This window comes from Hippocampus comes, unplaced genomic scaffold (genome assembly GCF_001891065.2).
Source record: "Hippocampus comes isolate QL1 unplaced genomic scaffold, H_comes_QL1_v1.1 scaffold310, whole genome shotgun sequence".
Taxonomy (NCBI): domain Eukaryota; kingdom Metazoa; phylum Chordata; class Actinopteri; order Syngnathiformes; family Syngnathidae; genus Hippocampus; species Hippocampus comes.
This window is the reverse complement of record NW_017805990.1, coordinates 1,026,215-1,038,420: the sequence shown is the minus strand read 5'-3', so window position 1 is coordinate 1,038,420 and position 12,206 is coordinate 1,026,215. Positions and strand designations below refer to the sequence as shown.

General features: G+C 40.3%; 1 protein-coding gene across 1 annotated transcript in view; it reads right to left on the bottom strand.

The window, feature by feature from the left end:
- dpp10 (dipeptidyl peptidase like 10) overlaps window positions 1-12,206 on the bottom strand; it is a 183,174-nt gene that overhangs the window by 63,539 nt on the left and 107,429 nt on the right. Inside the window, 1 exon segment of the mRNA XM_019892048.1 lies at window positions 9,713-9,808. Coding sequence (XP_019747607.1) covers window positions 9,713-9,808 — 96 coding nt within the window.

The following is a 12,206-nucleotide window of genomic DNA, read 5'->3' as shown; positions in this document are numbered from 1 at the left end:
GTATTGTATTCTACCACTGATCACTTTAGCTCTGCTTGATACTTTGCACATTGTCTCACAGTCGTCACTGGGTGGTACCACCACACTACGGTTCACTTACATTACGAAATGTCCTTCCATACTTAATTTTTCCATACTTATTTGCCATGTCCTTGTTTATGATGATACTAATGCAGCGTGTTATACCGGAGACAAATTCCTTGTGTGTTCTACATACTTGGCCAATAAAGATGATTCTGATTCTGATTCTGATAAATGTGAATCACCCAGTCAGGCGATCGCTCACTATGCGGATGTTTGCCTTGGACATTTTCGAAGGACACTGAAAAGCCGACAGCCGAGTAGAGTCAAGTCCAGTAAATTCAGATTTTTACCTTCTTCGGTTCTTAAGCTCATTGTGACGCTCTTAGCAGCATTATATTTAATAAAATGATGCATATTATACTCTGAACATTTATTCAACATCCGCTGGAGGTCGCAAGACAAACAAAGTAGAACAAAGGATGCTGGAATTGAACCTGGTATCTCTGTACTGTGAGGTAGACGCACTAACCATTGGACCACCGGGCTACCATAAATAGATCAAGAAACCCCAAAATGCATATAATACAAAACCATGAGTAATAATTACAACAAAAAAAAACACTTACTAAGGTAAGTGCAAAAATCATGCAGCGATCAAAAAACTAAGAACATGAAACAGAAGACATCTAGAAGATTCAACAATTGGTGAGAGTCGTGAGCAAGGCGAATAATCTAACAAAGATATGGCATCATGGAAGTTCTAAAAATACCACTGATTATGATTGTCAGCAGGTGTGCTAGCTGGAGGGAAATTCCCTCATCTGCCACCTGCTGGAGAAAAACAAAAACAGAACCATGGCATGCACTATCAGGCGGGAGAAAATCATCCATGTGATGTGATCTAAGCCACTCACTTTGTCATTTAGCATTATTGTTAACATTATGCAATTTGTACAGTTCACCCAGGATACAATTAAACAAGGTGCTAAAAATTGATTTTGTTACAAAATTCATCATTTTTTTTTCTCAGAAGAACTACAATTCCATTTCCTCAAAATGGGCCAACCACAATCGTGGACACCATCATGCTGTCTCCCAGCCAATCATATCAGGTAACATCAACTGGCACAGGCCGCCAAGCCGATCTGACCACCCTTGTCAATCTGTTACACCGGTATCGATTCCCAGGTACAGAGAATCGGAACAGAACCGTTTCAAACGTGAAAGGTCCCTAGTTGTCACTATCCGGTATTGAAACTTCCAGTGTAAATTCAGTCAAGAGAAACACTGTAACTCACCTCAAAGCATCCACTGCAAAATAAACAATACATTGTGGTTAGTTAATATGCCTGATTCATCGTGTCTCCACCTACGCAACACACTAATGATGATATGTTTCATTTTCAACAGAACGGCTATTCGTTTATGGGAGTATTAAAATGGATGGCTGAGTTCAAGAGCCATCTCCTCTTTGTGCTGAGTACATCCTCCTAAACCATCAAGTTTTATAATCTTATGGACATGCAAGACAAGAGATCATCCACACCGGGACCAGATACTTCATGTATTCTACTCCTTATCGAGAATCACCAGCGAACATGTGACAGAAGTCAATGATAAAATTTAACTTGGATTTTTTGTTTTTTTTCCAGAACCTTTATGGTTCTTCTTTGCCCCTCTCAGCACCGGCACTTGTTTAAGGATACCGCTCTGAGTTTTGATAAATGTACCATTATCCGAAGTGACTCAGCATTATACAGCCATAAAAACGAGTAAAAAAGGTAATAAACAATGAGCTGGTGGGTCGTCTTTAAAGGCATCAATGTGATACATTTTGGGAGAAAATCCGGGCAAAATTAAAAGATAGAATCAATGCATAATAAAGTATGGATTAATACACGTTCACTTGATGCTATCTATCTAAGCAGGTTTGGGAGGGTTATTTTTAAAATGTGTTCCGATAAAGTTTGTACTTAACTGTAAAAAAAAATATATATATATTGAAATTTAATTTGATTAATTTTAATTACTTTTGTATTAAAATTAATCCCAATACCAAATATGCTGATGAAGACTAATTAAAAAAATACAAATATAAAAACAGTTTATATTTATATGCAGTGGACCCACTGTTTGTAAAAGATAGAGACCGGGCCAGCCCGCAAATAGCGAAAAGCCACGTATAATTGACGCCCACTGAATTGCATTTATTCATACTGTACATATAGATAGATAGATGGATAAGATTTATTTTTGGCGCCCCCCATCCATCCATTATCTGAAACCGCTGAGAGAGGGAGAAAAAGAGAGGTAGAGAGAGAGAGAGAGAGAGAGAGATAAAGGAATGTACATTTGTTTACTCAATAAAGTTGTAGTTCTAACTTGTTATAATGTGTGAAATGGAAAAGAGGACAAATTAAACTTATGCAGGCAAGATATGCAGTGATAGTTTAGCTTCACACCCCACACACCTCATTCCCAACCCACACACACACACACACACACACACACACACACACACACACACGCACACACACACACACACACACACACACACACACCTGTAAAATCGCTGGTTCTTCTTTTAGCGTATCAGATTGTCGATTCACCACCGGAAATCCATCCCATAGCCCTTGTGACAAGCGAGTTTATCTGGCCTCTGATTGGTATGACTAATATTGCTTCTAATTACTTCCACTCGATGGACGGCCGAAGCTTGATTTACGATGGAGGACGATATTGGACCATGATTGAAAATTCACTTTCAAAGCGTACTTTTCAAGAAAAACTGGACATTATGAGGTCGTTTCAACCAATGCTGCTTTGTAGAGTGCCTCGTTTTCAATCCAAGGTTTTTTTTTTGTGGGTTTTTTTTTTTGGGTGAGGCACGGGAATTTCATTGTAGTTATATATGTGTGGACAAGTTACCCGACACAGACAGAGCTTCTGCATTAGTATCTCTGATGAGTACGATGTTATTTATTTAGTTAAAGTTTTCATATTGATAAAAATTGATTGTGAAGTCCTAGATTGGACTGTGGAGGTTTGACGTTCCTGTGGTGATATAATGGAAGATACAAGTACAGTAATCCCTCGTTTATCACGGCGATTGCGTTCCAAAAAGAACCCGTGATCAATGAAATCCGCAAAGTTGTCATCTTTATTTTTCACAATTAATTATCGCTCAAAAAAAAAAAAATCTGTGAAACGACGAAGCCGTGAAAAGATAAGATAAGATAACCTCTATTTGTCCCACACTCGGGAAATTTGCAAAGATGAACAGTGTTCTGCCAAGGGATCACCGTAACATTTTTTTTTTGTTTTGGTAATATCCTCAAATACGCAAAATGCTCTTTATTGCCACACATTTTTCCGATTGATGCCTGCAGATGAGAGTGCTTGGAAGGGAGACTAAACAGACAGGTATCTGTGAATCTGCAAAGTTGTTTTTAGGAACGTTTTAATAACAGGTTCCGCAGTGTAAACGTAGACATAGTTATGTCGTGGTTTTTTGGGAGGGCTGAGGCTACCAGTTGTTACGTTATGGCATTAAAAAGAGGTGGATTGGATCACTAAATACCCACTGAATGCCCAGGTCCAAACCTCACCCCCAACCATTGATGGATTCTGCACCGACTGACTGGGACAAGATCTGAGGTGGGCCCAAGGCGTTGCTATGGAGAATTGTACATCGACCAACCAGGCCAGATTTTAAGGACGATCCACTACTCTGAGGGCGGCTCCCTGCAGGGCTTCATGTTACTAAATGGACTTTCATTTTGTTCTAGTTTATAGCACATTGTGGGCTCTTTTTCCGTGTGTGGTCTAATTCTGCACATGGGTGGAGTTTTCGCAGCCGAGCAAACTTAGAAAAGGAAATATAACACAAAGTACTATAGTTGTCCTATTTATGATGAGAAAATATGTAAATTAGTGGCTTCACGGTGGCAGATGGATAATCCTTGCAGAACTCAGTGACAATATAACGAGTACAGAATACAAGGAGATAACCAATCAACTCAGCTACATACAGTAATTAGTCAGATTATATCACAGGATAAGAGAAGGGTGGGCTATGCGAAATTACCCATCTGCTTTTCCCCCTAGGAGTCTATATTTAAATCTGCCATGTTTAATTCATCAGGAGCTTCCTTCTTCTAAAGTTGGCTTTCTATCTGAGATGATATAGCACCAAGGACAGAGGAAAGTAAAATGTCAAGGCCTTATAGCGCCCCAAAAGATGGCATATTCCCCAAAGCAAAAACAACTAAACGTTTGTTTGGTTCCCCCTCACCAAATTGTGTTAGCAGACGCAATTATAACACCATCACCCAACTCTTAAGAGTGAATGTGAATGATGACCACTCTCTTTAGGTCACCACTGTGATTAACTGGCCATCTACAGTATAAAGTACAGAACTCACTCCTCACACTCGGTTAGCCAGAACCTGTCATGGGATAAGTGATACGGAAAATCGTTTCATGGACGAATAGATGAAAATTTCAACCTTTAATTCTCCCAATACTGTGAATCTTGTCATAATGTCTCCCTGCAATCATTCATGCTCCAGTTACAATGTGTACAATGAGGCCAATTTCAGCACAACAGTTGCCAAATCTAATATACAACAGTAAATGCTTCGATAGTCTCACGTCTGTGACAAATGCGCAAATATTTATGTCTGCTGAGACATGGTCAAGCAAATAACTGCAATTTATCTCACAGACTGGTGAGCTCAGCAATTAATGGGAGCTACCAGAGCTTGCAATTCCCAATTAACCCAGAAGAATGACGCTGCAAGACCAGAAGTCTCACAGAATGCTTTGCAAAAACAAACCTTGTTTCCATTGATTAATCCTTTTGATGAAAACAAGGTAATTTGATTTGATGAAAGAAAAAAAAAAGGAACTCAGTGTATTACTGCTCCAGTGTGAGATGTGGAAAACTGGGATTGATTAAATAGGTGTCTCGTGCAGGGGCTAAGCCAGAAATTTTTCAGTGGGTGACACAACACCTCAGTGTTCGTAACATGCTTGTGTGCATGCATCATTCTCTATTACACCATCCACAGTCAGGGTTTCAAGAAATAAAATTCACACTTATCCAAAAGAATGCCCATCACACTCATAATGAAGCAGGGACAAATCTAAGTAAAAAGCAACATTTTGATGACCTGAATGTACTAGATAGTGCCATTTTCTTTGCTGTGGCTTTGCTTTTATGTATTGTCTGTATTATACTTTTGTCTCATGCACTGCTTCACTCGGTAAGAACCAATCAGTAATCGATTGTCATCGACGGACAGTCCTCTGTTCTCATCAAATGTGTGACATGTAAAAAAGATATGAGCAACTGCAGGTAAGTCAAAGCCGTTTTTGTTGTCATGGCAAAACACCAAAGTAACTATGTTCTTGATTTGACACCACAGTTCTCACCCACCTGCTTCCCCCTTCTCGTGATACCATTGCTGTCCGTGCGGTATCGTACAATCCGTTTAATTAATGTAACAAACAGTTAATGACAGGATAATCACATCAAAATAGCTGTCATCGTTAGGCAGAAAGGCTGCGGAAGGCACGTTGTTTGAATTGATCGTCTTCCTAAACAAACTTCTATCTTTGCAGTATAAACAGCTTCAAAGATATATATCACAAGTATATATATATATCACAAGTGTGTATATATATATATGTCTGTGTGTGTGTGTGTGTGTGGGTGTGTGTGTGTGTGTGTGTGTGTGTGTGTGTGTGTGTGTATGTAAACCGTGTTTCTAAAAGGCGGCCCAGTTGTTGACTGGTTGCCGCGTTGGCCTCACAATGTGGAGGTGCAGGGTTCAATTCCTTCCTGTGTGAAGTTTCCATGTTCTCCCCGTGCCTTCGTGGGTTTTCTCCTGGTACTCCGGTTTCCTCCCACATTTCAGAAACATGCGTGCCAGATTGAATGTGTGTGAGCACAGATAGTTGTTCGGCTATGTGTGCCGTGCGATTGGCTGGCAACCAGTTCAGGGTGTACCCCGCATACTGCCCGAAGACAGCTGGGAAAATCTCCAGCACACTCCACGATCTTTGTGAGGATAAGCGGATCAGAAAATGGATGAATGGATGGATGGATATTTCTAAAAAAGTACACGGTGTGCCAATGCCAGCAGTGTTCACAAATTAATGGGAGCGCAGCACACCCAACTTTTCCGAACACACCCACTCTCACAGTCGTGAAGGGGCATCACAAGGAATTTCTGAACGCCTTAGGTTTGAGTTAATTAGCTTGCAGTCCGTCTCAACAATGTATTGCTTTGTAATTTAAAAAAACAAAACAAAACAAAACACATTTCCCCCCCTAAATCTAAGGGTAAGGAACAAGAGAATGATTGAAAAAATGAGCCCGGTCCAAGTCCCGAAGGAGCACCAGAGTAGCTCATAAGTGCGAAGGCTTCAAATAGTGTGCAACAAGCATTTCCAGGGGAAGACAGGCGTACAATTTGGGCATTTCTGTCACACTGAGCAGTGCACACCGAAGGAGATACAAAGACATATTCAATTACCAGGATTGGATGGTAGGGTCCAAATCTCTCCCTTCAGGCAAATTCATACTTTATGCTGAATGCACATCTCTACCGCACACGACTACTGTGCATTATCCTTATATTTAAAAAAAATAAGAGAACATTTCAAGTAAGTGAAGTCTTGGAAAACCTTTTTGTTTCTTTTACTCAGCACCGCCACATATCGGTCAAGCCCCCTTTAGCCCCAGGAGAGAAAAAATCCTGGCGCCGTGCCTGTTCACCTTGAGTCTTCCAAATATGTAACAACTGAGCATGTACTAAAAATTGTGCCTTATGGTTCCAATATACATACTAGTATAGTATCAGAATATAACAGGGTGTTAGAAATGAGTACAACTGTGTAGCTACTAAAATAAATCAAAACTGTGTAGCTCATGGGTGCCCAACATTTTTTGACCTAAGATCTACTTTTCAATGAACCAACCTCCCGCGATCGACACGCATGCCATGATGAGCAACGGCCCCTAAGGTGAACGAAATAGAAAAATAAAGTAGACACAAGAGTGTGAAAATCACTGCCTACCTTTGTCGAGGCCTAACGCGGAGGCATGGAAAGCACTTTTGAGGCGTGTTAACTATCGTAGCTCGCGTGTACTGCTTGAAAATGCTTCTCTCGGCTCTCCAGATCGCCATTCTTTGAGAGTGCCATCGGTGAATCGTACATGAAATTAACTCTGAATGATTATATTAATAATAATAAAAACTGTTGTAACTGCTCTGATCGCAAGCTGCAATTGCAGACTGCTGAGTGATGCAGGTCACAGGCCAGCATTGCTTAAGGGTGACTTGCTTTATTTTATTTTAATACTTTTTTGTGACGGAGAGACTGATAGGATGATTATGGTGCAGTGTGCATTAACACGAGCGGCCCGGAGGACGAGTGGTTAGTGTGTCGGCCTCACGGTGCAGAGGTACCGAGTTCGATTCCAGCTCCAGCCTTCCTGTGTAGAGTTTGCATGTTCTCCCTGTGCCTTCGTGGGTTTTCTCCGGGTACTCCAGTTTCCTCCCACATTCCAAAAAACATACATGACAGGCTGATTGAACACTCTAAATCAGGGGTGCGCAAACTTTTCGGCTCGGGGGCCACATTGACTTTTAAAATTTGACACACGGGTCAGCACAAGATACAGTACATATAAAAAAAACTGCATTTGTTGACAGTAGTTATCAAACATCAACAGAATAAAAGCATTAAATTATTAACATACTTTTTCAATGAGAACAGTGTTGTTGATCACCCATTTTAGCCAGTTTATTGCTGCAGATGAGTTGTGATCTGACCAGTAGAAGTAGAGCGATACAGTAAGTATTTTCTTATAAGGAATCATATTTGCAGTGTCCAATCTTTCCTTACAACAGAATTTCTGTGGGAAACAACTACGGTATATGTCCTGTATGAACATCCAAGTATGTTAACAACATACATGTGTGACAAAAGAAGTAACAAAGTGCAACAATAAATTGCCCAAAAACTGTTTATAACACAAAAACTGCAGTATACAGTACAGGTATATGAACAAAATATCGTATAAAAAAATTATGACTATTTGCCACAAAATGAGGCTAGTATCAGACCTTGGTAGCTTTTCTTTCCGCTCACTTACTGTCGCTAACTTGACCACCCCTCGATCACCGCCCAAGACTCAGCTCAGCTGATGTCGTGCAACCAACTTTTGAAGCCAGCCACGGAACGCTTCGAAGTCCTCGATGCCCATAGTTAGCGCTATGGAGCTCGCCTTTTCTCTTATCAGCGGTCCAGTTTGCGGAAGGTTTTTACCACGATAACAGTCAAACCATTCTAGGAAATGCTCATTGACTCGACTGTCCGTCGAACCGCAAGCAATTCACTCTAAGCAGGGAAATTGCCAGAATTGGACTGAGAAAGAATCACTTCCTGGTTTTTCAAAGTCTCATTGATTTGAGTCTTTCCAACTCCAAGCGTCTCCTGAACCAAAATAGGTGAAATTAAGTTTGGTACATGTATACAGTCACTTAACCAATTCAATTTCAAGTATGGCCTGCAAAAATATGTCGTACAACACACTAGTGCAAATATGATCATAATAATCTGATTCTGACTTCCAGCTAAATCCCACAAAGTCTTTAAAAAAAATCTCATTCTTGCACCAAATCCTTTTGATCAAACTACTCTCACCCATCTGTCTGTTATCTTTCCTCATTGACCAGGAGGTTATTTTGTCCCATCATCCACAAACCAATCTGCAAAGCTGTTTTTACTGATTGCTTCGTCGCACAGCATCAGTTCTCCCTTTCTCAGCCTCGGGTCAGCTCAGAGAATAAGATGATGTTGTGAAGATAGTGGAAAAACGTCACTGGGGAATGAAATATTGATGGAAGGCCTTGCTTCTTTCTCCTGCCCTGAGGCATGGCGTTACACTTATCCAGTTCATGGGCAACAGGGGGAAAGTCAGGGAAGCATTGAAAGAGACACAGGAATGCCGTAGTCCTGTCCATTTTCTCCCTTCGAAGCATCATTATCTTCTTCCTCAAGCTAGGTAAAGCATAATCAGATTCACTTCATATGGGTCATTTCAAGCTAAAACCATCCAGGCTCAACATATACGACCCCCTTCTAGCAAACATGGAATCAATCCCATGGAAATTAGGAACAGGAAAATAAATCCAAACAGCAGAATTTGTGTCATGTGTGGAAACAAAGCACAGAAATGTACCGGTAGTCCTTTCTTACATAAACATGAGACATAGTCAGAACACATCTAAGAGGATATCACCCATTTTAAATCGCACAGCCACCTTATGCAGTATATATATGCAGTTGCATATATGCTTATATCTTGTATTTTATATTTTATCTTGCATTCTGTACTGTGTAGAGTTCTTTTTTTTTTTAATTTGTGCATGCAAATACTTCATATTTTTCGACTTTCTTCCCTCCAAATTTTGCTGCTGTAAATTGCGAATTTCTCCATTGTGAGACAAATAAAGGTTTTATTAACTTATCTTAGCTGATATGGACCATAAAATATCTGACATGAAAAATAATCGATTCCAGCCCTTGTCATGATGAAGAATGTTGTAAAGAAATACAGTGTAGCTGATTAAGACTAATAAGCAATTCCGAGCATGACAACTGCATGACTCACCATTGATCCAATTAGCCTTGGGTTCATGAACCTTGAATTCCGGCTTAAAGAGATCCTCCACAGTCAGTTTGGTGTCGCTTCCAGCTTGGGTGTCAACTGCAAATATAAGGCATACATTGAGATTCCTCTCGCCCACATTATGTACCAAAATAGAATGACTGTTACCCCTATTGGAATTATTTTGTGATGGATGAATGAAACATAATACTGGTGTTTTGCATGCTTGTTTGAAATCCAGATCTAGATTTTACCTCTCAGGACAGTTGCACATAAATCACATTATGTTTCCCAGCTAGCTAATCCAAATAACGTTGAAAATGATCCATGTCTTTGGACAACTATATGAGTACCAATATTGGATGTTTTTTAGTCTTTTATTTTGTATTGTCCTTCATCTGTCCAGCTACATCCTCTGCTGACATCAGCGTGAATTGCTGTCCCTTCCAAAAAGGAAAGTTTCAAAGTGTAGGAGCTTCAAAGGGATGTGAATACGGTGTTTGTTTGTTTGTTTGTTTATTTGTTTTTATGGACTATAAGCCTTTTATGTTCAACAGTGTAAAAGTATTTGATATTTTTGCATCGCTGTATACCAGGGGTGTCAAACTCAGGTCCTGGAGGGCCGTTGTTCTGCATGTTTTCCAAGTTTCCCTGATGCAACACACCTGATTCAAATGAGCAGGTTCAATATCAGGCTTCCACAGAGCTTGCTGATGATCTGATCATTTGAATGAGGTGTGTTGCAACAGGGAGACTTGGAAAACATGCAGGACAGCGGCCCTCCAGGACCGGAGTTGAACACCGGTGTTGTATACCCTCCCATTTATTCTCACTTATTTTGTTATGTCAGGTCCCAGAAGCAATACAAGGAATCAACAGGGACTGAATTTGTCATTTCCTGATGGCTGCCCTAATATAAAATTTTACTTTATGATCCATTTTAATGGTCAATTCGGAAATCCCTCTACAACACTCACACAGTTTGTATATGCCAGCTATGCATATTTGCAACATCGTTGAAATTATTTAAATAAAGACAGGAAACAAAACCCACAAAATAATACTGTACACTATATTTCCATGATCATGAGTGGACAAGAAATAATTGTCCCAGGAAATGGGACTTTTGAATAATTTGTTAAACGGGCGTAGAATGTGTGTGTGTGTTTTTTTTTAAATAGGACAGATGCTGATTGTGAGCAGAAGAGGAGGGCCAAATGATTTTGAATGTCAGCCACATTGGCTTTCCTTGCAAACCCCGCACAGCATATTTGCACTTGGAGGCCTTGAGGGTAACCAACCATGGAATACAACAGCGGCTGAAAAGGGCAGGGGATGATCTCGATCACATCAGGCACCAAGGTTGTTTCTTGGAGCAAATCCCTTTTCTTAATACATTTGGTTTTCAACTCAAAGATTCGTTGAAAGAAAATTACAGCTTTTCAAATGTTGTGAAACAGATAGCTTGCTAGCTAGATAGCTGGCTAGATAGATATATAGCTTGATAGACAGATAGACAGACAGATAGATAGATAGATAGATAGATAGATAGATAGATAGATAGATAGATAGATAGATAGATAGATAGATAGATAGATGCACATTAAAATGCATGGCCTGATCAATTTATTGGCTAACTAAAAGGGACTTGTGCCACAACGAAAACAATTACACCCAAAAACATTTTGCGATGCTGTGTGTTTTTCTTCCATATAAACCCACACTGCAAAATTGAGCTCTCCAAAAAGTGGTGCAATAGATATTTTGTAGAAACGGATCAAACTTGGCACTGTGGCATTATCAAATGTTTGCAGAAAAAAGGGTTAGCCTCCAAGGATATTCATGCTGAAATGGCTGCCAGATTAGAGGATGATGCTTCAACTTTGGATCACCCAAGGCCCAGACGTCCTGCCGCAGCCACTTCCCCAGGAAACCATCGCCCTTATTCACCGCATGGTGATGGATGACTGACGTTAAACTTTTAATGAGTGAGCTAATGCAGTAGGCATCTCCCGTGAACAAGTTGAGAAGAATCTGAATAACAAACGTGGCATGTCAGAAATTTCTGCTTGGTGAATGGTACACCTTTTGACGCATGATCAAAAGCACACCAGGATGGTCATGTCGCATGTCACCATTAAAACGCAAAACTGAGAAAGAGGTTTGTTTATGTGACAAAAAAGCAGAGTTGCCAAATGTGACAGAATCACTGAGTGAATGCTAACATGCTATGCCCATTACACATCAAGATTGTTCCAATTAATAGAAAAAATGATTCTGACTCGCTGCTGCCCCCTGCTGCTGAGGGCTTGTTTGTAGTTCTGCTCTCCTTGTTTCTTTTTTTTTTTTGCTCTCTCTCTCTCTCTCTCTCTCTCTCTCTCTCTCTCTCTCTCTCTCTCTCTCTCTCTCTCTCTCTCTCTCTCTCTCTCTCTCTCTCTCTCTCTCTCTCTCTCTCTCTCTCTCTCTCTCTCTCTCTCTCTCTCTCTCTCTCTCTCTC